The 26,597-nt window shown below is 64.3% G+C and overlaps 2 protein-coding genes across 4 annotated transcripts in view; one reads left to right on the forward strand and one right to left on the reverse strand.

Moving 5' to 3' along the window:
- Positions 1-9,684, forward strand: part of RECQL5 (RecQ like helicase 5) — a 37,892-nt gene extending 28,208 nt beyond the window's left edge. Inside the window, exons 9-20 of one of the 3 annotated variants that reach the window (XM_047758219.1) lie at positions 5,265-5,483; positions 5,742-5,841; positions 5,971-6,007; positions 6,125-6,183; positions 6,269-6,342; positions 6,704-6,797; positions 6,997-7,131; positions 7,383-7,909; positions 8,055-8,145; positions 8,360-8,584; positions 8,814-8,883; positions 8,964-9,684. In XM_047758219.1, coding sequence (XP_047614175.1) covers positions 5,265-5,483; positions 5,742-5,841; positions 5,971-6,007; positions 6,125-6,183; positions 6,269-6,342; positions 6,704-6,797; positions 6,997-7,131; positions 7,383-7,909; positions 8,055-8,145; positions 8,360-8,584; positions 8,814-8,883; positions 8,964-9,064 — 1,732 coding nt within the window. In that variant the 3' untranslated portion in view covers positions 9,065-9,684. Of the gene's footprint in view, positions 1-5,264; positions 5,484-5,741; positions 5,842-5,970; positions 6,008-6,124; positions 6,184-6,268; positions 6,343-6,703; positions 6,798-6,996; positions 7,132-7,382; positions 7,910-8,054; positions 8,146-8,359; positions 8,585-8,813; positions 8,884-8,963 lie in introns of those variants that run through there. The other 2 variants (XM_047758220.1, XR_007131898.1) reach the window with 2 other exon arrangements.
- The window catches only part of MYO15B (myosin XVB), a 34,873-nt gene continuing 17,958 nt past the window's right edge, over positions 9,683-26,597 (reverse strand). Inside the window, exons 22-64 of the mRNA XM_047758695.1 lie at positions 25,890-25,983; positions 25,245-25,301; positions 24,888-24,945; positions 24,544-24,674; positions 22,782-22,877; positions 22,438-22,673; positions 22,176-22,354; positions 21,908-21,980; positions 21,280-21,441; positions 20,839-20,939; positions 20,674-20,750; positions 20,460-20,544; positions 20,166-20,270; positions 19,920-20,035; positions 19,576-19,821; positions 19,266-19,344; positions 19,027-19,131; positions 18,685-18,946; positions 18,511-18,598; positions 18,177-18,396; positions 17,352-17,464; positions 17,084-17,143; positions 16,394-16,469; positions 16,140-16,258; positions 15,830-15,948; positions 15,605-15,746; positions 15,383-15,494; positions 15,139-15,293; positions 14,619-14,746; positions 14,407-14,467; positions 14,232-14,304; positions 13,757-13,833; positions 12,389-12,465; positions 12,181-12,296; positions 11,990-12,084; positions 11,826-11,903; positions 11,640-11,736; positions 11,358-11,500; positions 11,089-11,204; positions 10,698-10,831; positions 10,422-10,555; positions 10,189-10,329; positions 9,683-10,092 (exon numbers count right to left, since the gene is read on the reverse strand). Of these exons, the coding sequence (XP_047614651.1) occupies positions 10,033-10,092; positions 10,189-10,329; positions 10,422-10,555; positions 10,698-10,831; positions 11,089-11,204; positions 11,358-11,500; positions 11,640-11,736; positions 11,826-11,903; positions 11,990-12,084; positions 12,181-12,296; positions 12,389-12,465; positions 13,757-13,833; positions 14,232-14,304; positions 14,407-14,467; positions 14,619-14,746; positions 15,139-15,293; positions 15,383-15,494; positions 15,605-15,746; positions 15,830-15,948; positions 16,140-16,258; positions 16,394-16,469; positions 17,084-17,143; positions 17,352-17,464; positions 18,177-18,396; positions 18,511-18,598; positions 18,685-18,946; positions 19,027-19,131; positions 19,266-19,344; positions 19,576-19,821; positions 19,920-20,035; positions 20,166-20,270; positions 20,460-20,544; positions 20,674-20,750; positions 20,839-20,939; positions 21,280-21,441; positions 21,908-21,980; positions 22,176-22,354; positions 22,438-22,673; positions 22,782-22,877; positions 24,544-24,674; positions 24,888-24,945; positions 25,245-25,301; positions 25,890-25,983 (4,996 nt within the window). The 3' untranslated portion in view covers positions 9,683-10,032. The remainder of the gene's footprint in view (positions 10,093-10,188; positions 10,330-10,421; positions 10,556-10,697; positions 10,832-11,088; positions 11,205-11,357; positions 11,501-11,639; positions 11,737-11,825; positions 11,904-11,989; positions 12,085-12,180; positions 12,297-12,388; positions 12,466-13,756; positions 13,834-14,231; positions 14,305-14,406; positions 14,468-14,618; positions 14,747-15,138; positions 15,294-15,382; positions 15,495-15,604; positions 15,747-15,829; positions 15,949-16,139; positions 16,259-16,393; positions 16,470-17,083; positions 17,144-17,351; positions 17,465-18,176; positions 18,397-18,510; positions 18,599-18,684; positions 18,947-19,026; positions 19,132-19,265; positions 19,345-19,575; positions 19,822-19,919; positions 20,036-20,165; positions 20,271-20,459; positions 20,545-20,673; positions 20,751-20,838; positions 20,940-21,279; positions 21,442-21,907; positions 21,981-22,175; positions 22,355-22,437; positions 22,674-22,781; positions 22,878-24,543; positions 24,675-24,887; positions 24,946-25,244; positions 25,302-25,889; positions 25,984-26,597) is intronic.

Below are 26,597 nucleotides of genomic sequence, written 5' to 3' on the forward strand. Positions count from 1 at the left end.
TCCAGGGCGGGAGCCTGTCTGCCAGTTCCATTCCTGGAGGAGGGACGGGTGGGCCGACCAAGGCCCCGGGGGAGCTTGCGTGGGGCTCCAGAGCTGGCTCTTTCCCCTCCCGCCTTCGCCTGTGCTTAGTCTGGCTTTTTCAGCCCGATTGGCCCCGTGCCTGCCCACATTGCCTAATGCAGCCTCTTCTTGAAAGAGGAAGCCGCGGAGGGCGGGTGGCCCGGGGGCTTTCTCACCTGTGTCCCCCACACCCAGAGACCCAGGAGGATGGCAGAGGGTGAGGACTGTGAGCGCGAGGTGGCTTGGAGACCCCGGTCGGTCCGAGGGGCGTGACATCCAGAGCAGGGAGGAGGAAGATGGGGCTGAGCTGCTGCGCAGGAAGGGGGGGGCCATTGATCAGCAGCATGGCCTCCAAAGTCAGCCGGCCTCCAGGGCTTATGAAGTCAGAAGGCTGCCAACTCATGCCCAGGGGACCGGGCCCCATTCTGGGAAGAGCATCAGGCCAAGGATGTGGACACCCAGGGCTTCTGGGGACCTGAGTTGGCCTCTGGGGACACTGTCTGCCCCGGGACCAGGAGGGGGGCTGCTGGCCATGGCTCTTCTGCCCCAAGGGCTGAAGCCCTCTTTGCTTTTCTGTTGCTGTTTTGTCATTTCCAGCTTGGTCTTGAGTAGAAGGAGCCTTAGTGGGGGCTGGAGGAGCTGGAGGGGCCTCGTTCTCCTAAGGGGGCGGAAGCACATTCCAGCGGGGCCCGAGCGGGCTTTGCTATTTAAAGCAAGGCCAAGGGGTGCCTGATGCCTGGTGCCCGATATAACCAGCCATCGTCAGGTGACCATGTGGCCTGTGCCCTAGACAGGTCCCCTGGGGAGAGTGGGCGCTCTGAGGCTGGCTGCCTCTCGTCCCCTCCACCTGCCCAGGTTTGCAGGGAAGCCCAGTGGGGATACTGATAATTCTGTTTTTCCAGCCTTTCTATCTCAGGTCTACCAGGCTCCTTCTAAAACTACTCCCTGCGGGTGAGCGAGCGAGAGGGAGTGAATGTGGCTTCCCTGCTGCCCGCCCGGCACTGCCAAGGGTGCTCCCCGGCTAGAGTGGCAGCCAGTGGAGGGGGTAAGGGAGCTGGGCCCAGGGGAAGGCTGGCAGAGCCAGAGGGACTCGCAGACATGCCTTTGTGTGGCAGCTCCTGGCACAGAGAGCCTTGCGACAGAGCAGGCAGGCCTCCTGCAGGCCGACAGCTGCCACTTGGTACTGAAGCCTCCCCATTTCCTCCTTGCAGAAGTGATACTCCCTCTTCAGAGGCAGCTGGTGTGGGTGTATGGTGACTGATAAGGGTGTGTTGGTGGCCCCGGGCCCCAGGGCTTCTTGTCCTGCCCCCGTTATTTGGTCAAGGTGGGTTTCCAGCCACCCTTGCCCCCGGGGCAATGTCTCGTTTGAGAAACAACTAGAAGGAGGCATAATTGAAGGTTATGGGAGAGTCTTGGCGTCCAGAGGCCCAACTGGCAAGGCAGAGACACCTGCCGTGCACCACGGCTTCGGACGATGCCCCTCTCTGCCTGGGCCCCGAGGTAGGCACCTGAGCCTTCTCCAGCCCCAGAGCTTTCCAGGATCGGGGGTTGGGGTGGAGGGGGGCACATCCTGCTGCTGCTGCGTATTCCTGCAGCCCCGGAAGCTGGGCAGCACCCATCTCTCTCCGTCCACCTATGTCCTGTGGGTGCAGGACTCTGATCCCTGCCCGCTCACCTGCCTGGCCCGTCCTGCAGGTGAGAGACAGCAGGGGTAGCTCAGCGCCGTGCCCCCGCCCCACCCCCTGCCTCTGGCACAGCCCGACATCTGTCCCCTCTCTCTGCCATCACTGTCGGGCTTCTTGTCTCCCCGGCCGCCAGCTCAGGCCAAGTCCCACAGCCTCTGTGGAGCCAAGGTCAGCCCAGTCCTCTGATCCTTGGTTCCCACTTCAGCCTGGGTGCTGGCTTGTTTGCTGTGGAGAAAACATCTCGCTGGGGGCAGGGCCGGGACGGGAGACTTTAACCCTGGTGTGAGGAGAGGGATGCAGCGGGGGTAGGCAGCCAGCCCTGCCCAAGAGGGCTGCTCTGGGTGCTGCCCCAAGACTCACCTTGGGGTCAGCATTATGGTGGCGGTGGCGGTGGTGGCAGAGGGCTGACTGCGAGGGCAAGGCCGTCCATACCCCAGCTTCACTGCCACCCTTGTGGCCTTCTCCCCACCCCATCCTGGGTTTAGAGTCAGGCCCTCGAGCTTCCAGCACGGCATTCAGGAAGATTTGGGGGCTCCAGGGGAGCTCTGTGGGCCCGGGGAGGAGCTGAGCTGAGGACACCAGGCGGTGAGAGGGCTGGCTCCCCACGGGAGCCGGGAGCTGCTGTTCTTGCCCAGGACATCCCTGGGCAGAGACCCCTCGGGTCCTGCCACGCCCTGCAGGGTGTGAACTAGCTGAGCAGACCTTGCCCTGAGCCTCCTCAACTGGGGGAGACCAGGGGCCCAATCCCAGGAAAAAGGGAGGCTCGGGGGGCAGGCGACAGTTCTCTCCCAGGCCAGGCCGGCCAGGCCAAATCCCTCGTTTAAGCCCCCTGAATAGAAAAGGCTTCAGCTGACTTGCCGAGTAAGCGGCTCTTCTGGGCCCCTCTGCCTGCTCAGCAAGGGCTGCAGCCTCGGTCTGTGCCCCCTGCCGCAGCCGGGTTTGAAAAGGAGGCTGTCCTGAGACTGAGTGAGTGTGGCCCCCAGCACCCTCCCCTCCGTGCTCACGGTGGCCCGTGGCCCTCCACGCTAGGGGCAAGGGGACCCTGGTGGCTCTCTTCCCTGCCTCCCTCCCTCCTCCGTGGCCGGTGCCACTTACCTGTGAACTCAGGTGCTGGGTGTGGGGGGCGACCGCGGGTGCTGGGGCCCAGCCGTCGCCGTGCGCCTCTCCTCCGGGTCTCCCTCTCCTCCGCCCGCGCCCGCTCACACCTCTTCCTTCCTTTGCTGACGCCTCTTTCCTGACCCGAGGCTGCTCCCTGGGTGCCTCCGCTCAGCACAGCGCAGCTCCTGGCTGTCAGCTGCTGTCTTGGCTTCAGCTTTTTTGTTGTGGGTCGTCCTGGAGATTCAAGTGTCACGTTACACGGGGCGGCCGGCCGCCGCTCAAGTGGGGAGTTGAGCCGCCACTGCCCCAGCAAGGAGGGAATCCCTGCTGGGAACTGGTCCTGGGGCCTCAGATTCCTGTGCCCACTCCCTGCCCCGGGAGCGAGCAGAGCCAGAGCGCTGCAGGGCCCTCTTCTGTAGCTGCTGCCCTTCCTCTCCTCCCTCCTGGCGGGTGTGTGCTAAACCGCTGTGGGCTGGGCCTGGGCTGCAAGCTGATGAAAGAGGAGGTTGCTGTCGTGTCCCCCGCCCCCGCAAAGATGACCCCCCGGGAGGTTCCACCTGAGCCCTGGAGGGGGGGGTCCTCTCCCCCCGCAGCGCTCCTAGCTCCTGGGCTCCCAGAGCGCCTTTGGGCCCCTGTCCACCCCTCCTGGCAGGTCCCTCCCTCCAAAGAAAGTAAATAGTGGGGGAGCTGCTGGACCACCCAGGCAGTCAGTCCTCTGGGAGGCATCTCAGGGAAGAACTTGGGAGTCCCGAGTGACTTAGGGTGACTTAGGAGTGGCCCGCGCTTAGCCTGCATGCCTAGGGAGGTTCCTCACACGCCTCCAGGACCCTGGGGAGAGAGGACACTGCTGATCTTGGTTCTTGCCAGACGGAGTCCACTGGGGCTGTCTCCACACTCCTGGCCCAGCTGTCAGGGGCAGACTTCAGAGCCCAGTGGCTAGCAGGGCTCGTTGGCATTTGGCTGGTCATGCCACCCCAGCAGACCGGGCTGTGCTCGGAGCAGGGCAGGAGCCGACCCCAGCCCGCATCTGCTAGCTGTCAATGGAGCCCTTTGAGTGTGAGCACAAAACCCCAGTGAGTCAGGGCTTGGGGGAGGTGGGGGGAAGGAAGCCAGCCTTGTGGCCATGCCACTTGGATGCCGGCCTCCCAGAGGCAGGACAGGCAGCCACTGTGTGGTTGCACAGACTTGGGCGATGGAATGAGTTACACATCAGTTTTCCGTTCCGTTGGAGCAGCGCCCTCTGGTGGCTGCCGCAGCCTCCTTGCCGGCTCCAGCTGTCCTCCACTCAGCCAGAGGTCAGCCAGCCACACTTCTTAGGGGCTGTGTCATCATCGGGGTCTTGGCTGCTCAAAGTGTTTCTTGCAGCCTCAGGCAGTGCTCACATTGAGAGGTGCTCTGGTTAGAGCAGTGACGCCAGCCCTTCTTATTTTGGAATGTGGTACCTGGACAGCCCTGCCTCTGCTCCGGCATCTCCTCTCGGGCTCCCCCACCCCGTGCCACATTCCTGTGGGGTCAGTGGCCATGTGTAATGGCCCTGATAGTGCCACAGCCCCTCCTGGGCCTCTGCATCTGCCAGCCTGTGGGGGTCATAGGAGAGACAGCTAGACAGGCACCCCCAGGGGCTGTGGCAGGGTCAGGGCCGTGGGAGATGTGAGCCAAGGCTGCGTCTCCTCCTTGCCACCCTCACCAGTGCCTCGCATGTGGTGCCAGCCCTGCCCTGCCCGGTTCCTGCTCTCAGGCAGCCCCTGGTCCGGCTGTGTACACTGGGCTGGGCAGAGGCTTGTTGGGGACAACAAGGAAGAGGTCACCAGGAGACAGAAGCAGAGTTACGGAGGTGGGGTGGCGCCACCTCCTGCTGTCCCCCGCCCCCCCAGAAAAGAGTGGAGAGGGGTAATAAGAGCCCTTGCTGTACGCTGGACACCGCAGTGGACACACCTGAGAGCATCATCTCAGCCCTTATGTGACCCGAGGGCCTGGTGCTCTGCTTGACCACGTTGTGGGCGCGCGCACCTAGGCTCCTGGAGCTCAGGTGTGTTCTGGACACGGCCTCAGCAGCAGCCGGCGTCTACACCCAGGGTCCACGCTCCTCCCGGGCACCACGCTCCTCCCAGGCACCTCCGTGCCAGAGGACAGAGAGGTGGCCAGGGAGAGGAGCCCCCCATGGAGAAGCAGGGTACAGCAGGCTCCCTGCCCTGGCTCCTCTGACACGTGTTACGTGACCTTGAGAAAGCTCCTTCACCTCACTGTCCTCCTCTGCACAGTGGGCCCCCCAGCGAGGCCTCGTGAGGCTCATGTAAACTGCCCGCCGCGGTGCTGGACACTAGGTGTGCTCAGCCAGGGTTCACTGCTCTTAGAGGTTGGGTGAACAGTGCTGGCCTGCTGGCCCCTCACCCCTTGCCTGTGCCGTTCCGCCTGCTGCAGGTGTCGCCATGCTGCCATTGCCAAGTACTTTGGGGATGCGCCCCCCGCCTGCACCAAAGGCTGTGACCACTGCCTGAACCCAGCGGCTGTGAGGAAGCAGCTGGACGCTTTGGAGCAGAGAACCAGCTGGAGCAAGACCTGCATTGGGCCCTCCCAGGGGAATGGCTTTGACCCTGAGCTGTATGAGGGAGGCCGCAGGGGTTATGGGGGCTTTAGCAGGTGAGGGGCCATGAGGCCAGAAGCCCAAACCCCCTGGAAATAGTCTGGCATTCTCTGCCTGGTGCCAGGGCCAGATCAGAGGTGACCCAATGCCATAAGCACCTCCCCTCCCCGCCCCACCCCAGGGGCCATGCTGGGGCCAGGACTTCCATGCTGCCCCGAGCTGCCAGGGCGTCAGAGACATCACCGCCCCAGCAGATGCTTGACAGAAGGGCAAAGCCCAGACCCAGAACCGCTCACGGCCAGCCTGTCCCCTAGGTACGATGAAGGTTCTGGAGGCAGCGGGGATGAGGGCAGAGACGAGGCCCACAAGCGGGAGTGGAATCTCTTCTACCAGAAGCAGATGAGCCTGCGCAAGGTGAAGGGGGCGGGGCTCCGTGGGGTCACAGGTGTCCCCTGCTCACCTCTTGGCCCCTCTCTGGCGCTGGCCTGGGAGCTGTCTTGCTGTGGCGCAGGTGCCTCAGTGGCTCTTCATGTCACCTTCCAGGGCAAAGACCCCAAGATAGAAGAATTCGTGCCCCCGGGTGAGTGTAGACACATCCCCTGGGCTGTTCCCGGACGTGGCAGGAGGATGGCTCCTGGGGTGGGGGTGTGGGGTGCCCAGGCAGGAGGCAGGGTGGAAGCTTGCCTCTTCTCCCCAGATGAGAGCTGTCCCCTGAAGGAGGCTTCCAGCCGGAAGCTCCCCAGGCTCACCGTGAAGGTAAGAGGCGGGCCCCCGGGCTCTCCCCTGCCCCCTAAGCTCTCCCCAGCCTGCACTTGTGTGACCGGCTCCCTTGCCTGTGCAGGCCCGTGAGCACTGCCTGGGGCTCTTGGAGGAGGCGCTGAGCAGTAACCGCCAGGCCTCAGCTTCCACTGATGGGTGAGTGTCTGGGGGCCGAGGGGGCCTCCCCAAGCTCCTGTTCCTGTGGAGACCCCAGGAGTCCCAGCCCTCTGGCCGGTTTGGCCATCTCTCTGCCACTTGTGACCCATCTCGCTCCCGGGGCTACGGGTCTCCACAGCCCCACCAGGGGGGCAGGCTTGGCCACGACTGAGGGGCTGCTAGGCGCTACTGAGGGACAGTCAGCCACGGGTGCCCAGGCGGTCCAGGTCCGAATTCCTGTGCCCAGTGCCATTCCCACCAGGCCCCGAAGCCATCTCCCATATCTCCAGGGTCCCCAGGGATAAACCAAGAGGGAGGGGCCTGTGGCCCACCTGACACCTGACCCCTTTCCTGCCCTCAGACCTGACCTCCAGGCCAAGGCCGTGGAGCTGGAACATGAGCTATTCCGAAATGCCAAGGTGGCCAACCTGTACAAGGCCAGCGTGCTGAGGAAGGTGGGCTTTGGGTGGAGGGGCAGGGAGGAGGGGAGCCCCACTGCCCCTCTTTCCCGGCTGGGAGTATTTCTAGCCAGCCCCGGTGAGGACTGGAACTCGTCCACTGTCCAGCTGCCTGCAGCCACGGGCCACGGCACACTTGTGGAAAGCCTGGCTTGGGGCTGTCAGGAGCTAGCCCGGTGTTCCCGCCCGGCCCCAGGTGGCTGAGATCCACAGAGCCTCCAAAGAAGGGCAGTGCTACGACGTGGGAGGTGGTGCCACCAGCTGCAGCGCCCAGGCCGAGCCCCCAGCACCCACGGAGTACGACATCCGGCCGGCCTCCCAGGTATACTCGGTGAGTGGCTTCCGGGTGCCCACCCCAAGCCTGGGCCTGGGCCAGGTGCCCCTTGCTCTCTCCTGGCATCACAGCCCTGGCCCTGGCACCCCAGGGCAGGCCCTCGCGTCTCCCACATCCGCCCGACCGCCAAGCCTTGTCCTGCCCAGCGTCCCCCCTCCCACCCCGCTCCCAAGAACCCCCATACCTGGGGCCCCCCCAGCGAGCACCCTCAAGGGGCCTGTGGTCCGAAGCCTCTCTCGTCCTCACAGTTCAAGCCCAAGCGAGTGGGCGCTGGCTTCCCCAAAGGCTCTTGCCCGTTGCGGACGGCCACTGAGCTGATGGCGAAGACACAGGCCAGTGAGCAAGGCGCCCAGCCGGAGCCGGGAGGCGAGCCGGAGCCGCCCAGCTGGCCCCGTGGCCTCCGGGACGAGGACCGCACGGAGCTCCTCCCCGGGCCCGGAGGAGAGGTCGCCGGGAGTGGTGCTCACGGTGGCGGGCCTTCCCCCGAGAAGGCGGCCAGGAGCCCCGCTGCCAAGGCCCGGGTCAGCAAGAAGCAGCAGCTCCTGGCCGCAGCGGCGCTCAAGGACTCTCAGAACATCTCCCGCTTCTTCTGTCGAAGGGCCGAGAGCCCACCTCTGCTCACTCCAGCTGCAGGGACAGAAGGTGCCAGCGCCTCCTGGGAGGGGGTACAGGGACCCCCCACACCCCCAGAGGAGCACACTGGGGGAGAGGATGGAGCCGTGGGGCACTTGGCTGCCCACCCCCGGACCGAGGAGCGTGCCACGGAGGGGCCCAGGTGAGGGCACAGGCTATTCTGAAATCCTCTGGAGTCCCCTTGGTAACCCGAGCTTTGGAGGCCTATTCCTACAGTGGGCCTCGCGGGCCGGGGCTGAGGGCACAGCTGGCGCCGGCGCTCTGACGCCTGCCCTCCTCCCGGCCAGTGCCTGCCTGCCCAGAGACCAGGGGCCCCCTGACGGCTGGCCCACCCCCACAAAGAAGGCCCAGAGAGGCAAGCGGCCTGGACCCCAGCAGGTACTGGGGGGGTGAGGCTGTGGGGAGACACCTGCCTGCCAGGCTGCTGCTGCTTGGGATTCGGGATTCGGGGAAGTCCTCTCTTCATCCACAAACCAGGGCAGGTGGGCTGGGCTGGCGGGAACCCGTAGGTGCTGGGGCCCAGTCTCCCAGAGGAGGGGAGAGGCCAGGAACAGGGAGCCCAGGAGCGACCCTCCACTGTGGCCCTGCCCAGGAGAACCCACAGAGCCAGGCTCAGAAGAAGGCACGGCCCTCAGCCGAGGCCTCCATCCTAGCTGATGCCAGGGGCAGTGTCTCAGCCAGCGATCACGGCACCTTGAACCCCATGGCCCCAGGCTCCTGCCAGCTCTCGGCTCCTGGCATCTCCCTGAAGGAGGCCGCAAATGTTGTGGTCAAGTGCCTGACCCCTTTCTACAAGGAGGGCAAGTTCGCATCCAAGGTAGGCTGGGTGGGTGGGCCCTGCGCTCCCCTGGGCCTGGGGCATTTGGGGGTGGCAGGCAGGGAGCATGAGCCCCGGGACCAAAGAGGGAGGAGGCAGGCTGGCCCAGGGGCCCACTGCCCCCCTCCCTGGTCTGCTCTGCTCTCGGGTCATGGCTGGGGGGTCCCTTGGCGGGGAGGGAGTGGGCAGGGGTCTGCGCTCTCCGCTCCTCATCCCCCTCTGCCTGCAGGAGCTGTTCAAGGCCTTCGCCCGCCACCTCTCTCACTCGCTGACTCAGGACCCCTCTCGGGGCAGGAGCGGTGAGTGCCGGCATCACTGGGCCGGGAGGGACTTGCGGGGGGCTCCGCAGGCCCTCACCCTCCCCGCCCCGAATCTTTAGTGAAGGAAGAGGCTCGCGAGGTCATTAAGCAGCTGTTCCACGGCCGAACCCGGTGCGAGAGTGAAGCTGACTGGCACGGCCTGTGTGGCCCACGGAGATGACCGCCCGCTGCCTGACGGGACCAGCCTCGTCCCCAGACCCCACCACAGGCCAGCCTGGGCCTCGCTGGGGAACCGGGAAGGTGGGCGGCCTGCTGCCACCAGGAGGCCATGCTCTGGTCTCGCTGTCCCCCTCCACCCACGCCTGGCTTGGGCAATGGGCCCAGCCACCTCCCTGATCGAAGTTGGGGCTCCGAGGTCAGCCCAGCTTTCATTTTGCTTGCAAAGCCTGAGGCCCTTTTTCTCCTAGCCTCTCCTGGCCCTTCTGGCCGGATTTTCTGAACCGCATTAGCAAGTGTCAGGAAGTGTGGCTGCTGCCAGAGGAACGGAGGGACAGAGGTTCTTCCACCTCTTGTACTGAACACATTTGAAGCCGGGGGTGAGGTGCACCGGTCCGAGGCCTCAGGGGCTACCCAGGAAGCGCCGCTGCTGCCTCCTGTCCCCCGCCACCGCCCGCCCTCGTGATACCAGCCTCCAGCCCCGCCCAGGTACCCAGCTCATGGGAAGAGGGCGGCAGCCAGGCCCTGCTCCCGCTCAGCCCCGGGGCAGGAGGCCGGCGGGACCGAGCTGTTTACCAGAGGAATAAAGTGCGGTTTGTTCTGACACACACGCACACACACACAGCCCTGGTCTCCCAGGAGTTTTATTTCCTCAGCAGCTGCTTCTCCAGCTCCAGGCTCGTGCTGACGGTGGGCCCAGGTGGGCCTCACCCCAGACTGGGCAACATCAGCCGCCCAAGCCGGGTTCCTGCAGCCCCCGCCCCAGGAGTCTCACGACTCTTTGCCAGTTGAAGTCCCTGTAGCATCCCCGCTCTACAGGGCTGGTTCCAGAACAGCCGGGCGGTGAAGTCAAAACCAAAATGGCCTGAACAGCACCCAGGGGAGAGCGTCCGGGTGAGACTTGGGCTGGGGTGGAGGGGGTCCTGTCCTCGTCTCTGCCCCTCCTGCTGTCCTCTTGGTGAAGCCAGGCTGCTAGGGGCCGGGAGGCTCGCTGTCCAGCAGGAAGGCGATGGTGTACTTCAGCTCCTGGGCCTGCGCGGACAAGGGCCCGTGAGGACAGGGCTCCCCGGCTCGGCACGTCTGGGTGAGGCGTGCACCACTGTCCCGGGGTGAGCCGAGGCCACACACCTGCGGCAGCTCAAACCAGATGGTCTCGGGGCTGGTGGCCGGGCCGTAGTTGAGTTCCAGGCCTGGGGAGCCCTCTGCCTCCATCGGGCTCAGCAGGTGCAGCCGCTGCAGGTCCTTCAGGGCGATGGAGCAGCACACTTGCTGGGGGTGCAGAGAGCGGAGCCTTAGTCCCTCTGTGCCAGGGGCCAGTGCGGGTGGTGGGAGAGGAGGGGCTGGAGGGTGCGCAGGCCCACCTGGGAGCTGGGGTCCATGAGGATGAGGTGCTGGCGGTTCAGCCCCAGGAGGCTGGGGCTGGGCAGGCCTGGCCGGCTGACTCGCAGCGCCGTGTAGACAGTGTAGCCAAAAAGGGGCAGCACGCGCGCGGCCTCTGGATGGAGGGCCGGGGCAGGAGTTCCGACCACTGGGGCCCTGGGACCCGCCCAACTTTGTCCCCAGGTGGGAGGCAGGCCCAGCCCTTCCTTCCTGGGCCTCCCGCCTCGGCCCTAGCTGCCCCGTCGCCCCAGACCCACCAATGAAGCTGATCTGTGCGTCCTGGGAGCTGCACCCTTGCAGCTGTTTCAGTTCCTGGCCTGTCAGGCTCTTGATGGCGGTCAGGTTCACCTGCCATTGCAGCTGCTTCGGCAAGTAAGCCAGTAGGTCTTGCCTAGGACACAGCCTGGTCAGTCAGGGCTGGGCGTGCAGCGGGTGCCAAATAAATGAGCCAGTGGCTAACGTGGGCAAGACTGGGGCTCCAGACACATGAATGAGGCTTGGGCCCTGCCCGTGAGGAGCGTGGGGCGGGCCAGATGTCCACAGCCCCCATGGGGTCAGAGCCATGAAGGATACAAGGGGCCTTGACCTTAGAGGAGGGGATGGGGGTGGGAGGCTGACAGGAGGGATGGGGGCCGAGTTCATACTCACTCTGAGGGGGGCTCCTCGAGGCCCTTGCTGAGGTGCTGCAGGGCCGCCAGCCTGGCGAGTTGGGCGTCGGCCTGGGCGCTGACCAACAGCTGCCCCTGCAGGTAATCCTGCAGCACCTGGCGGGGGGGGGCGGTGAGGGGGCAGCTGGGGCTCAAGCCCCTTCCTGCCACCACCCCTTCTCCTTGGTGGGGAAGCAGCCTTGGACGGCCCCCGCCCGGGGAGGGACTGACCCTCGGGCAGCACCGCCGTACGGGGCCAGTGGGGCTGACCTGGCTGAAGTGGGTGCCGATGTAGGTGGGATCGTCGAAGTGCAGCTGGGTCTCCCAGTCGAGCCGCCGGCTGTGCAGGCTCACGTCCGTGTCCAGCACGCTGTTGAGGTACTCCTGGGGCCACAGGGGCCGCACCAGCTCACCTGCACGGGGAGCCCAGGTCCACAGCCCGCCCGGGCATGGGAACTGCCTCACCCACGGCCACAAGAGTGGACCTGGCAGGTGAGGCCAGCTCCCGGAGTCCCGCCTGGCCCCGCTTCCGCCCCAGGCCGGGTGGCTCACCGTCCCCTTTGATGAGGAAGAGGGCAAATTCCTGCACTTCCTGGGGGTCCCCGATGCCCATCTGCCTGCACAGCTCCTCCAGGAGTTCTGCTGCCACCTGGACGTGCGGGCAGGGCTGTGAGGGGAGGAGGCTGGGCGGGGGGAGGCTCCCCTGTCCCAGCCCCTGCCCTGCGGCCCCGCACTCACCGTGAAGGTGCGGATGGTGGTCTTATAATCCACACCCCCAGGCAGGTGAATTAGAAGCTGGTGGATTACGTGTCCTTTCTGCCAAGGCAGGTCCAGGGTCAGTCCCCCGGTGGCTGGAGCTCCCCCCGCCCAACGGGAAGCCCCAGCCGCCTGCGCCCCAGTACCAGGAAAGCCCGCATCTCGCTCAGGGAGGGCAGTCGCTGGCGCCCCCCATACTTGACTGTGCGCTGGAGGTGCTCCTGGCTGCTCCGGGCCAGCTCTGCAGAGCGGAGCCAGGCAGGGGTCATGAGCATCTCCAAACCCTTCCCCCAGCAGCCGGACCCCAGCTGAAGCCCCCCACCCCCCCCACAGGCACCTTGGCTCAGGCTCGAGTCCTGCAGAAACTTGGTCACGTAGGGCATCAGCGTGGCTGACGGGGGCACGTAGCCTGTGAGGAGGCTGAGGAAGCTCCAGCCTCGAGTACAGTGTTTCCTGCAGGGCAGAGGGGGCCGGGCTGCAGATCGCGACAGCGGCCGCGCCCCAGAGGCCCTCTGCTGCCCCCGCCAGCCCGGGCCCACACTCACGGCCGGGGGTGTCCTGTGACCTGCTTGATGGCCTGGCAGTAAACCTCATCCCTCAGGTTGTCCTTCTCCCGGCACAGCTGTGGGGACAGGAAGGGCAGGGGTGGAGCGGCGGTGCGGTGGAGTGAGGGGTGGCGTGGGATCCGAAGGCAGGAATCCTAATGGCCACGGGCAGGGGGTCGGGTCCAGGTGACAGCCCAACGTCATCTCTCGGTCTTGGTCGCACTCTGCATTTCTGGTCACCTGCTAGGTCACTGGCTTTAGGTGACCAGGCTCCAGGCCATGCTTGACCATGTCCTCTTCCTCTGGTCCCTCTGTCTTAGTCATCTCTGCCGGCTGCCCTCATCTCCTTGAACTTGAAGGGCTGCGGTGCCCTTGGGGCTCTGTCTGCCTTTGTTCCCTGGTGGTCTCAGCTGCTCCCCCGGCTGCTGACTCCCGGAGCCTCCCCCCGCCCGGACTTCTCCCTTGAAACCCAGACCCTCCACTTGGAAGCCTAGAATTTCAAGCTTCCCGCGTCCCCAGTTCCTCCACCAGGCCAGCCCCGCCCCTCACTCGGGCTTCCCGGTGGGAGACGAGCATTGTTCTGGCCAAGCCCTCGTTGTTCTGGCCAAGCCCTCGGTGTCACTGAGGTGCATCCCGTGTCCGTGTCATAGCAAACCCTGCTGCTCGGAGTCGTCCCCTCACCTCTGCTGCTACCTCTGGGATCGAGGCAGTAGCCTCCTCCATGCTCTTAAACTCCCGGAATCACCACCAAGGGGCAGAATGACCCCACAAAATGTAAGCCACGTCCCTCCTTAAAACCCTCCAGTGATCTCTCTCTCGAAAAATTTAAGCCCCGACAGTGGCCGACCAAGCCCACCGTGACCTGGACCCGCTGCCTCCCCGGCCTCCCCCTCCACTCTCCGCAGCTTGCTGGGCTCCGGCCCCACTGGCCCTTGGAGCCGAGGCTCACCCTCCCTCAGGACTGTCGCCCCGTCCCCCCACCCCCCCACACACATGCGCTGCCCCCACGCACACACACTCCCTGGCCAGCCACCTTCAGATCACTGTTCCAGGGTCATCTTGTCACCAAGCCTTCTGCACAGTGGCAGCCACTTCCTGCTCTATCACTCTCCAGGCACTTTGCCCCCGACGGGTTGCATCGTGGTTTACTGACCCTCTAACTAGGCTGTGAGCTCCGTGGGCACTTGGCCTGCTTGGTTCTCTCACTCCCCCACCATGTAACAGGTGCTTAATAAATGTTTTTGGATGATTTGAATGTCTAGTGACCAAAGGCCCAGGGTTCCCGAGGCAGCCTGGGCAGGGGGACAGGAAGGGGCCCCGGGGGTTCTCAGTGTCTACTCGCAGCTCCCAGCACACGGCTCATCGTACCTTCAGCAGCCCGTAGATGAGGTCCAGCTCATCCTTGCCCCAGCGCTTGGGCTGGTCCCCCATGACCTGCATCAGAGCTGCGGGCAGAGGGTGAGAAGCACACGCGGTGAGCATGGCCAGGCCCACGCTGTCCCCTCGCAGGGCTTTCCCCGCTGTCTCACACCCTTCTCAGAGTGCACGTGAGCCAGGCAGGGCGGCAGTCTTGCCTTTACTGATGACAAGACAGGGTTCCAAGAGGTTCTGTGGGCACTCGGGGCTCCACAAAGGGCATAGCCGGCTGGACCCACCGCTGCCTCCAAGCCCAGACTCCACACAACCCACAACCCCTTGGGCACGAGTCGAAGGAGGTGAGGAGGGCCTCGGGGCTCAGGAGCCATGGTGAGCTTCCCTGAGTGGGCAGACCCAAGGAGAGAAGGCGAGGAGCCCAGGTCAAGGCACCGCAGACATGAGGACCCAGGATGCTGTGACCACTCACCCTGGAAGCTTTTCACAGCCTGCTGGTTCATGTCCTCATCACCGAAGCTGAGGAGTGATTCCTGGATGGGAACCTGCGGCCAAAGAGGCTGGCTGGCTGACCAAAGCGGTCTGGGGGCCATGGGGACAGGAGGGCAGGTCCCCCGACCTGACTGCCCCCACCCTGCCCCTCTCACCTTGGAGAACTGCACCAGGCTGGCCATGGCCTTCCTCTCAGCCTCACCCGTCTGGCCCAGCCTGAAGGGGCAGAGAGGAAGACAGCCCTGCTTGCTGGGCCCTCCTGTCCCCCATCCCCCGTCCCAGGCTGGGTAGGGAGGGTGCCAAGAGCCCTGGCCCACTTCAGGGAGGCTGAGGACGGAGAGGTGTGTGCTGGGCCCGGGGCACTCACGACGTCTGGGGCCTCCGGAAGTAGAGCAGAGCAAACTCCTGCATGGTGTAGTCGTGGGAGTCCGTGGGCAGGGCAACGTAGGTGGCCGAGGTGTCACTGTGCGCCTGGCTCCGGGGGCAGGCAGGGAGCTTAGCAGCACTGGAGACCTCATGCCACCTGCGTGCCCCCTAGCCTATCAAGAGGCCCTGCCTCCGCCCGCAGCCCATCCCCGCCCGAGAGGAGCAGGCAGAGCAGCCGCAGTGAGCACACCACCGGGAGCCAGGCAAGTCACGAGCCGTTTATTGAGCAGCACTAGGTACCACGAGGAACGCACGAGAGGCAGACCGCCCAGCCCCTGCCCGCAGGGAGCTCACAGTCTTGCTGGGGAGACAGGGCAAGAAATGGAGCGGGCAGAGACCGCATCAGACCAAGCGCTGCCCACCAGGCGGGGGGTGGTCCTTGGCCGCTTGGGGGCCGATCGAGCCCTTTCCTTCCTTGATGCCTACTTAGGCCTCGCCTCGGCCTCTCCCGTCTTCCTCACCTCCGATGCCCTATCCCACTCGCCGCGCTGCAGCTGACTCTTGCGCCGGCCGCTCCTCTGCTCCATCGAGAAGGAGAAGTCTGGAGCAGCGGCCGGCTGCACGGTGTCAGCAGGGAAGAGTCCAGAACGGCCCCCAGTGGAGCCAAACTGCCAGCCTGGAGACACCCAAGGAGAGGACGGCGCCTCACCCACTGGACCCTGCTGCCCGCCCCCTGCCAGCTGCCCTGCCTCCCCCTGGGGCTACCTGGCTCCAGACTGGCCACTGGCAACAGCTTGATGAGGTCCCCCCGTTGGAAGCTGAGGAGGCTGTGGTCATCCGTGATGTAGCTTCGCAGGGCAATGACGTAGCCCGAGTCCTGCGGGCAGGCAGACGGGCAGACGGGTGAGCGGCCAGCCTGCGGGTGACCCTGTCCGTCCCACCTGCTCCCCGGCCGGCCTCACCCTCCAGCCGGCCGGCCGCACTCGCCTTTTTGAGCTCGCTCAGGAACAGCTCGACCATGGCCTTGACGGCTCTCGCCCGGACCGTGTGCAGCACCAGCTGCTCCCCCTTCAGCAACAGTTCCAGGGTGGAGTCAGCCGGGCAGTCCACGCCCAGCACCTCAGCAAAGCTGTGCAGAGGGTGGGGGCGTCAGCCGGGGGCGCCTCTCCAGCGCACCCCCCCCCCTGCCCCGGCAGCCCAGCCCAGGCTCACCTGTATGAGCAGAGAGTCTTCAGCTGGTCGGGGTGGAAGCTGGGGCCTTGGGTCACCTTGAGCAGTCTCAGCCCCCGATGGGACACAGCCAGCAGCTGCACGTCACTGCCGCTCTCGCCCTGCCCGGAAGGTGGGGGGGGGGGTCACTGACAGGCTCCTGGCTCCCCACCACCACCCGAGATATGCGGGGGCTGCTCAGGCCAGTGCTGCCGGGCCCCCTTCCACGGGGGGGCCAGCCCCCTGCTCTCATCCCTGCTCTGGGGCCCAAGCTGGGCTTCGGACTGGGCGCCACCACCCCAGCCGCACTGACCGAGACCGGGAAGATGCGTGAGAAGTAATTGGCCCAGTTGTCCCTGGCCGCCACCACGATGCGCTTCTTGACGCTGTCCTCAGCTGTGTCCAGCGAGTCCAGCCCCACCTCCAGGTCCTCTGTGGGCAAAAGTGGCCCCAGGCTGTCCTTAGGCTCCCTCATGGGGAGAGGGGCCCTGGAGCTTCCTCCCTCCCTCCAGGCAGGCCCAACCCCCAGCACCCCAGCTCCCTGACGCCAGGGTCCCTGGACCCCACCTAACAGGTCCTTCATTTTGCGCCGCTCATCCTGGGAGATCCGGATACAGGATTCTGCAAAGGTGTCCCTGAGGATCTGGGGGCAAAGCCAGGGGGTCACCACCAGGTCCCGAGGTCACAGCCCGCCACAGAAGCGGCCACGCAGGGGGAGAAAGCTGGAGAGCCCATGGGTGCGTGCTGAGCAGAGAGGGACGTAGGGGCTCCCAAGGCCAGGCGTTCTTGTGGATGCGAGTTGGGTTCCTTTCCCCTGAGCCACCATGGGAACTCCTAACCCTTGGTTTTTTTTTTTTTTTTTTTTTTTTTGCCATTTCTTGGGCTGCTCCTGTGGCATATGGAGGTTCCCAGGCTAGGGATCCAATCGGAGCTGTAGTTGCCGGCCTACACCACAGCCACAACAACGTGGGATCCGAGCTGCGTCTGCGACCTACACCCCAGCTCACAGCAATGCCGGATCCTTACCCCACTGAGCGAGGCCAGGGATCGAACCTGCAATCTCATGGTTCCTAGTCGGATTCGTTAACCACTGTGCCATGACGGGAACTCCCTAACCCTCGTTTTAAGTCGAAAATGGTCCTGATTCCGAGGGATGTTGGGAGGATTAAAGGAAAGCAGGGGTCGAAACCCAGCAGCGTCCCGCCAGGGCCGGGATGAGCAGTCTGTCTACGCGTCGTGCGTGGGCTGGGCTCTTACCTGCTCGCAGAGGAGCCTGAGGCAGTAGGGATGGCTGAAGTTCTCCCGGGGGTAGAACACCTGGACGAGGGCATGGGAGAGCCAGAGAGGTTGGGAGTGGTGCCCCTGCCAGCCCCCTCCTGTGACCCCTGCCTCTGGGGCCCAGAGAAAAGCAGTCCCCAGGGTTTGCATGGGGGGAGCAGATGCTGGGATCCCACGCTGGCTTCCCCACAGCCTGTGCCCTATCCCCTGACCTCCAGGCAAGCCAGCTGCCTGCCCTCGTGCCCACCTCTTTGCGCAGGAACAGCCTCCAGGGTGTGCTGGTGTAGGAGAAGCACACGCTGCCCGAGGGCATGAGCAGCTGAGTGGTGACCCCCTGGTCCCCCATGGGCGCCACCAAGCCTGGCAGACAGGGCGGGGCGGGGGGAGAGCATCAGGCTTGGAGCCGAATGGGGGGCATGGGGAGAGGGGACACTTACCTGCCTGGGGCCCGGCTTGTCCACCTCCGCTGCCTCCCTCCTGCCCCCAACTCTTTTTTTTAAAACTCAAGTTCTATTTCTCTCTTTCTCTCTTCTTTTTAGGACTGTACCCACGGCATATGGAAGTATCCAGGCTAGGGGTTGATTCGGAGCTACAGCTGCCAGCCTACACCACAGCCACTGCAACGTTGGATCCGAGCTGCATCTGCCATCTATACCACAGCTTGTGCCAACAATGGACCCTTAACCCACTGAGTGAAGCCAGGGATCGAACCTGCATCCTCATGGATACTAGTTGGGTTCTTAACCCCCTGAGCTGCAATGGGAACTCCCCAACTCCAACTTTGCCTGCTGTCCCTGCCGTGCGTGGACTGCCGGACCACGTCAGCAGGGCCACTAAATCCCTGACGGAGCTGCTGGGTCTGCACTGAGGACCATGCCCTGTGTGACAGTCCCTCTGTGCCAGACAGGCCCCAGGGGGGCCCAGGTCCTGCCCCAGGTGAGAATGCGGAAGCCGGGGCTCCTCACCCATGGCTCCAAAGTCCAGAGCCTTGGGCTGTGAGCGGTGAGAGGCTGCCAGGAGTCCTGCCCCCGTGCCCACAAAGCCCACCGCCCAGGACTGTGGGCCTCCTTACCTCGGGGCTCGGCTGGAGGGGTCCCTGGTTCCCAGGGTGGCGGCAGTGGGGGTGGAGGTGGAGGTGGGGTTTTCTGGGTGGTGGGCGGCGTCTGGCTGAACAGCTGATGAAGGGGCCCCTGCTTCTCTCTGATGGAGTTGGAGGGCACAAGCCGAGGTGGAGCCTTGGGTCGAGGGGCCACAGCTGGCGGGGGGCCTTTCCCTGGGCTGGGGGACGGCGTCTGGGGAGGGGCAGAGTACACACGCAGGCTGTGACTACCGGCCAGGTTGACCCCGGGGAGCCTCAGGAGGACTCCGGCACGTGGCCTCCGTGCCCTGGACGGGGCGGGCCTCACCGAAGCAGGCGAGTCGCCGTTGATCCCCAACTTAGCCAGAGCCTCGTCTTTAGGGTTGTTTTTCTTTAGGAAACTTTGAGGGGGCTTCCTGAGAGAACGAAGAGGTCGTGAGCCCACAGGTGACCCCCTGGGGAGTGGGCAGTCCTGGCCGCCCCCCACCCCACCAGGGCACACCTGGACGGCTGCACGGGCACAGGCACGGGGCCCGGGCGGCTCTGGTACATGCGGATGATGTTGCGGATCTCCCTGCTGGGCTCTGCCCGCCGCGGCTCAGGGTCCCCGCTGCGCACCACGGCTTTGTCCTGGGCCGGCCTGTGGCCACTGCCCGGCACGGCCTCCGGGGCTGGCTTGGCCTCAGCCTCCTGTGCAGCTTTGGCCCCACCTTTTGCCAGTGGCTTCTTCGCTACAGGAGGAGGGGGAGGGGGAGGGGACGACACTGAACAGGAGGAGAGGAAAGAGTGAGACCCGGCGCAGCCCCGCAGGCCCCGCCCCCCCCCCCGCCCCCATCCCCACCACCTGCTCTCCGCGGCTCCTCCTCTGGCTCCTCCTCTGGCTCCTCCCCCTGCGGGATCTGCACCTTGGCTGGAGGCTTCATCGTCTTGACCTTGACCTGCGGCTGCCCTGTAAACATCCCAGAAGGTCCTGGACAGGCCACACTGACCCCAAGGAGTGGGGTGCATCCCACCATCCCCTGGCCAGGCAGGGGTGGTGGCTGAGTTCCGGGGGGGGGGGCTTGCCACCCCAAGTATCCTCACCCAATTTCTGGAAATATTCCCATTTCTGCTGGAAGCTCTTGGGCCGCTGAGGCCTGTCCTCAGCCTCCTGGGTGGGCTCCTGCTGGCAGGAAGGGGCAGTGAAGAAGCAGCCGTGCAGCCGAGCTGCTGCTCTCACAACAAATCTGCTCGGAACCCTGGAACTGGGGCCTGGAAGCATCTTTTCTGCATCTTCCTGCACCCCCACCACCTAGTGTCTCCCATCTCTGCCCCCTTGGAGCCTGGTGACCTCTCTAGGCCCTGCCCTCTGCCTGGCCTCGACTCCCCCCTGCTCAGGCAGGCAGGCACCTACCAGGTCCAGGTTACGCTCTGGCTTCTTCTCAGGGGTGACTGGCTTCTGGGGGGCGGGCAGCTTCTCGGGGGTGGGTGACTTCTGGGGGGCAGGTGGATTCTTGGGCTTGGGGGTGACGGCTGGGGGCGGGGGCGGGGAGGCATCTCTGGGGGCTTGAGGCTGGGCCTGGGCCTGACGCTGTCTCTGGAGCTGCTTTGTCTGCTGCTCCAGGGACAGGGTCATAGCCTGGGTTGTCATCTGCTGCGCCTAAAGTGGGAGGGGCGGTGGGCCAGGTCAGAGCTGGCCTGCTCGTCTGTCCCCCAGACCATGCCCCCAGGCCCTCCATGGGCCCCGCCCCGCCTCACCAGGATCAGAGCCTGCTGGTTGATGAAATTCTGCTGCTGGACTGCCAGCTGCCTTGCATCCACGCTGGGAAGCAGGGGCTGGGGCTGGGGCTGGGGCTGCGGTGGCACCACCATGGCTGTGAGTTCGGCAGGTGGTCAGGGCGAGTGAGTGCCATGGCCAAGCTCACAGGCTGCTAGGCCCCTGGCAGGACCCTCCCTCCTCCAATCCCTATTGGAAGGGACCTGGTGGCCACAGCCCAGCCTTACCTGGCATGGCGGGGACGGCTCCCATCGCTGGCATCATGGGCATGGGCATGGGCGCAGGCATCATGGCTGGCTGGTACCCAGGCATCTGCATCATTCCTGGGTACACTGAGGGAACAAGGCCCTCCCAGTCAGTCTGTACCTGGGCCCACGGGCAGCTTCCCTCCAGTCCCAGGCAAAGAGAACAGCATGGGCCACCAGGCTGCAGCTCTGACCGAAGCTGCCTGGGGGTCCCAGGCCATGCCCATCTGTGTTGCTGGGCAGGGAGACTGGATGGGTGCTCGGCCCTGCACTCACCCATGGGGTAGGTGCCTTGCTGCATGGGCCCCATAGAGCCTCCTCCCTTCATGCGGCCGCTCAGAGCCCTGCCTCGCTCCAGATCCTGAAGGGACAAAGATGACAGGTCACAGGGTCAGAGCTAGAGCCCTGGGACGGCTGGGAGGGGCAGCAGAGGCCCCACTGGGACAGGGGCAGGGGTGGGGTGGGATGGGGGTGCATGCAGGACACTCACGCTGAGGCCTGGGGAAAGGACTGGCTCGAAGAGGTGGTCCAGGAAGCCGTCCAGGCTCCCTGAGGTCCGGGACTCCCCTGTGGAGAATTAGTGTCACCTGCCCGGGGCACACGGCCTCCTGCACCCAGCACTCCGCCAACCTTGCGGGCCCATTCCCAGCCTTACCTGGGTGACTCCTGCTGGGCAGTGTTGGGGCTGGACCTGGAGGGGGACCTGGGGGCAGTGAGGGGGCCTGGAGGCTCGGGGCTGGGGGGATGTCCTTGGCTCTGCAGGAGATAGTGGGCCCAGCTAAGGAGGTGTCTTGGCTGGGGAGGGGGAGTCTTGACTGGGGAGGAGAGGGGTCTTGGCTGGCGGTGGGGGGGGTCTTGGCTGGGGAGGGGTGCCTTGGCAAGGGAGGTGTGCCTTGGCAAGGGGGGCGCTTTGGCTAGAGGGGTGCCCGGGCTGAGGCAAGGTATACAAGCTGCACGGGGTGTGAGGAGGTTTGGGGGGGCTGGGCTGGGCCTGTGGCAGCATCTATGAACCCCAGGGTACAGAGGCTGTGGGGGTTATATATGACAGGATAGGGACAGGACAAGGCCAGGGCAGGGGTGTTGGGGTGGCACCTACGGGCCATGGGGGGCGATGGGGTAGCTGTGGGGACTGGCCGGGTCCCCTAGGTCCTCTATCTGGCCGATGAGGTCCAGCACGAAGTCGCAGCCAGCCAAGTCTTCCCAGGAGTCCCTGGAGTGCAGTGACACAGACCAACCACGCGGGGGCGTGTCCAGGCCTCTGGGCGAGACAAGGGAGTTAGCAGGGGGGCGGTCAGCCATGCAGATGACCATCTGGAGGGGGCAAGGATGTGAGGGCGGGCCGGGGGGAGGGGGCTGCGGGAGGGGACAGGAACCTGGCTGAGGACCCGGTTTCCCTCAGAGAGAGCGTGGTCTTTTTCTGCTGCTCAGGCCTCGACTTCTGCATCGGCTCTGATGCTCTTGTCTGTTCACCTGCTTAACTCGAGTCTGGCCCGGATCTAGTGATACGCTCTCTGCTTGCTCTCCATCCTGAATCTACTGTCTGGACCCTGCCCACCTGCCCCAGCCCCTCACCTCCACCCACTCTGGGAGCTGGCTTTGGCCTTGGGCCTGCAGGAGCAGCTGCAGGAGGTGCTTGGCGGGAGGATGAGGATACAGGCGGAGGAGGGGACAAGGGTCAGTGTTGGCCACCACCCCCCCACCCCAGCCCAGCCCCCCCCCCCCACCTTCTCTGCAGAATCCACCCGGCAAATTGCTCGCCCGTGGTCCAGGACTCCACCTCGGCCGAGTAGCACTCCTCTGTGGGGAGGAGGTGGGGCAAGAGTGAGGGGGGGCAGGGTCCCCCCGATGGGAAGGGGCCATGGTCCCATGGGGCTCCCAAGGGAGGTCAGGGTCACAGGGCATGCAACGGGAGGGCTAGGCGGGGAGGGGGTCTTGGGAGGGCAGGGGTGCAGGGCAGGCTCCTCTGTGGGCCTGGGGAGGCTCGAGCATCACCGTTGAAGGTGAAAACGTCCAGCGCCATGCGGCCCCGCCTCCATCCGGCCGTCCACTCGAGCTGGGTGGGTGGGTGAGCCCGTCCAGCCCCAGGGGCCAGTTGCATCTGCTCCAGGGCCCCCAGCAGCTTGTGCTGGCACAGCGCTGCCATGCCCCTGGGGGCCTGGTCAGACACAAACCTGCGGGCACAGCACAAGGCTGCTGTGGGGGCGGGGCGGCCCACCAACCCCACCCACGGAGCTCCCACCCACGGGCATCTTACTTGAGCAGCGGCTTCTGCAGGGTGGGCCTTGGCGGGAAAGCGCTGAGCAGGATGGCCATGAGGGCCCAGCCGCGCTGACTCTGCTGCTCGTCCGGATTGTGCCAGAGCTGGGCCACCAGCTGGCTAAAGAGCTCGTCCCGCAGCCCCGGCCGGCGCTGGCCCTGCCGCACCAGGTACTGGCCCATCGTCTGCTCCTGCCAGGGCAGCAGGGACCCGTCCCCCAGGAACCGCAGCATCTGCAGACACAAAACGAGGCGAGGCCGGCTGGCCATGCAGGGCTCCCTGTGCCCGGCCAGCATCCCCGGCCCGGGACACACCCTGTCCCCTCCCCGTGTGTCACTCACCACCTTGTTGATATCCAGGGCATGCTGAGGGCTGTCACCGTCCAGCCGGGTCAAGGGCTTGGCCAGCAGCTGCCCAGGGTGGGGCAGGGATGGCTCCTGCAAAAAGGGAGGGTGACGGGGCACCTGAGCAGGGCTGGTCTGTGCTGCCCTGCTGGACACAGCCCCACGGGAGCCCCAGGGGAGCCCCAGGGGAGGGGAGCATGCGCCCTGCGACAGGAAGAGGGGCTGGCGAGGAAAGCCATCTTAAAAATACATCTCAGTTTGTTCTTTCTCATTAGAAAATGAAAGCCTGGACATGCAGAAAACACGGAGGGGGGAGGGAAAATTAGGAGCTTGAGATTAAAATACACACACTACTGTAATATAAAATAGGAAACCCACACGGACCTACTGCAGAGCACAGGCAATATCTTAATAACCTCTGATAATAAAGAATCTAAAGAATAAATATACACATATATAACGGAATCAATTTGCTGTATCTGAAACTCACACAACATCGTAAATCAATTATATTTCAATAACAACAACAAAAAGAATAGGGAGTTCCCGTCGTGGCACAGCCGAAACGAATCCGACTAGGAACCACGAGGCTGCGGGTTTAATCCCTGGCCTCGCTCAGTGGGTTACGGATCTGGGGTTACTGTGAGCTGTGGTGTAGGCCGGCAGCTGTAGCTCCGATTCAACCCCATGCCTGGGAACCTCCATATGCCATGAGGGTGGCCCTAAAAAGGAAAAAAATAATAATTAAAAAAAAAAAGCCAATGGAAAAGAATGGAGAATAAAAACTACCATTTGCCAGATGTGACCACAGCAATGTTTTAGCTTCTCTCGTTCTGGTCTTACTTTCTATGTGGACACACAGCCCCACCCACCTCGCCCAGTTCTTAACCAAACTGGGATCCTACTCTATGTGCGATTATTACTATGTTTTTATGGCTGCATCTGCAGCATACGGAGGTTCCCACGCTAGGGGTTGAATTGGAGCTGTAGCTACTGGCCTATACCACAGCCAATAACAACGCCAGATCCAAGCCGCATCTGTGACCTACACCAGAGCTCGTGGCAAAGCCAGATCCTTAACCCACTGAGCGAGGCCAGGGATTGAATCCGTGTCCTCATGGACACTAGCGGGGCTTGTTTCCACTGAGCCACAGCGGAAACTCCTCTGGGTGAGAATTTGAATCCTGCTTTTGTTTCCATCACCGCAGCCCGGACACTTTGCCTTGTCATTACACACGCTTTAATGAACACGGCTTCAATGGCTGGGCAGCCGCAGGTGTAACAAAGTGTGGGTCACAGATAAGTAACAATAAGAGACATTAGGGTTCAAGACCTGACTAGTATCCATGAGGACGCAGGTTCGATCCCTGGCCTCGCTCAGTGGGTTAAGGGTCCGGCGTTGCCGTGAGCTGTGGTGTAGGTCACAGACACGGCTCAGATCCCGCATTGCTGTGGCTCTGGCGTAGGCTGGTGGCTACAGCTCTGGTGGCTACAGCTCCGATTCGACCCCTAGCCTGGGAACCTACATATGCCGCAAGTGCGGCCCTAAAAAGAAAAAGAGAGAGAGACATTTGGGTTCAAGAGATTCTCCCCAAACAAAGCAGCTGCACCCATAGCCCCCACCACAGGGGTGGGGGTGTTGGTGGGTGGGGTGGGGTGGGGTTTGGAGAAAGGAAGATAGACCCAGCTTCCACCTGACAGGGGCTAATATCTGGGGAACACGGGTGCCAGCCAGGAGGCACTGAGGCTCGAGGCCCACCTGGAAGCCGGTGGAGATGAAGCTGGAGAAGGGGAACTGGTCGATGTCGGGCGGGAGAGCCAGGCTGGGCCGCGCAGGCACTTCCGGGGGCAGGGACTCAGTGATGCTCTGGGCCAGGGCGTGCTGGCGGCCTAGAGGACAACAGAGGCAGCCCAGAAACGCCCAGGTAAGCCGCCTGACTGGCACAGCCTCCGCCTCCCACCCTCAGCCCCCAGCCCCGCACAGAGGGAGCTGGAAGTAGGTGGGGGCGGGGGCAGGCCTGGAGCATCAGAGGGAGGGGTCACAGGGACAGATGCTCCGCGCACGAGGGGGTCACAGCAGGGACGACAGCCACGGAGACTCGCCTTCTGCTGTCTTCAGCATGACAGCCAGCTCGGCTGGGATCTCCAAGCGCCCCAGCTCCTGGCAGAGACAAGCAAGGGACCAGGAAGTGAGACCCAGGGGCCCGCCTTGCCCCAGGGCTATTAACTTCCCCTCTGAAGACCAAGGACTCTAGTCCTGGACACTCAAACAGGCGGGGCCCCAGAGCACTCAGGGGGAAGCCAAGGGCACCCTGGTCCTCTTCTTGGGGGGCACAATGGATGCGCCTGAGGAACAGGAGCCATCGCGGTGCCCCTGGGGCCCCTAGCCTTCCCTCAAGCCATGCCAGATTCAGCAGGCTCACGACCCAGCAAAACCCCCTCCAGCTTCCAGGCACCTACCATGCTCGGCACCTTCTCGGCGGCCCCACCGCTATGCCAGCCACGTCGATGCCCAAGCTGCTGGAGGGCAGGCAGGAGGAGCAGATGCCCTGTGAGGCTTCGCCACGGGCTCCCTAGAGGCTCCTCCCCAGCCTGGCAGTCCAGCTGCCCCTCCTGCCCTAGAGAGGCCCCGACTCCAGCGGCAGAGGAACCCCAGGGCAGAGCCACGGGGGGCCAGCTGTCTGCCCCTAGCCCTCTGGAGCCCTTACCAGCCTAAGCGCCGTGGGTGTCACTGCCCGTCTGCCAGGGCACTGGGAGGAAGGCAGGAAGAAGGGAAGGAATGGTCCCAGGGGACAAAGTCCAGCCAGGGAGGGGCCAGCCAGGGGGGGGGGTGCATGTGGGCACTGCCCTTTGAGCTGCTTTATGGCCCTCAAATTAGAGTCATTAGGCAAGAGAGGGGCGCAGCCCAGGGTGGGAGGCTGGAGAGGATGGGAGGGGCCCCCCCAGGGAGGGGAGAGTCAGGCAGGTGTGAAGGAAGCCAATGACTGCCTGGAGGCCCCAGGCTGCCCTCGGCCCTTGGTTGGGCTTGGAGCGCGGGCACCATCGGGGTTGGGCTCACCTACGCTGAGCTGCCTGGGGACCAGCAACCCCATCCACACGCCTCACCTGTCGTCTCTGCCGTCTCCTGAGCAGGGGCTGGGCCACCAACAGGATGGTGTTCACCTGCCCCAGGGCTGCCCGCCGCCGGAGGCAGCTCTTCCTGGAGGCCAAGAGGGGATAGTGAGGAGTCCAAACTTAGCCCCAGTATCTGAGCCCCCCAGACCCAGACACGAAGGCAACCTCTCACCCCAGGGGAGTCCCCCCGTTAATAGAAGCAACAGGCAAAGACAGGACACTTTGAAAGAAGAGCAGGCGGGAGTTCCCTTTGTGGCTCAGTGGGTTAAGAACCAGACTAGTATCCCTCAAGATGCGGGTTCAATTCCTGGCCTCACTCAGTGAGTTAAGGATCCAGTGTTGCTGCAAGCTGCAGCATAGGTCTCAGAAGTGGCTCAGATCTCACATTGCTGTGGCTGTGGCGTAGGCCGGCAGCTGCAGCTCCAATTCAACCCCTAGCCTGGGAACTTCCATATGCCGCAGGGGCGACCCTGAAAGGACCAAAGAAGTAAAAGAAAGAGAAAGGAGATCAGGTAAACCAAGAAGCTACTGAGCACAGGGATTAAGATCTGAGACTCTGGGAGTTCCCGTCGTGGTGCAGTGGTTAACGAATCCCACTAGGAACCATGAGGTTGCGGGTTCGATCCCTGGCCTCGCTCAGTGGGGTAAGGATCCGGCATTGCCGTGAGCTGTGGTGTAGGTCACAGAGGCGGCTCCAAT

This window comes from Phacochoerus africanus, chromosome 14, assembly GCF_016906955.1.
Source record: "Phacochoerus africanus isolate WHEZ1 chromosome 14, ROS_Pafr_v1, whole genome shotgun sequence".
Taxonomy (NCBI): Eukaryota; Metazoa; Chordata; class Mammalia; order Artiodactyla; family Suidae; genus Phacochoerus; species Phacochoerus africanus.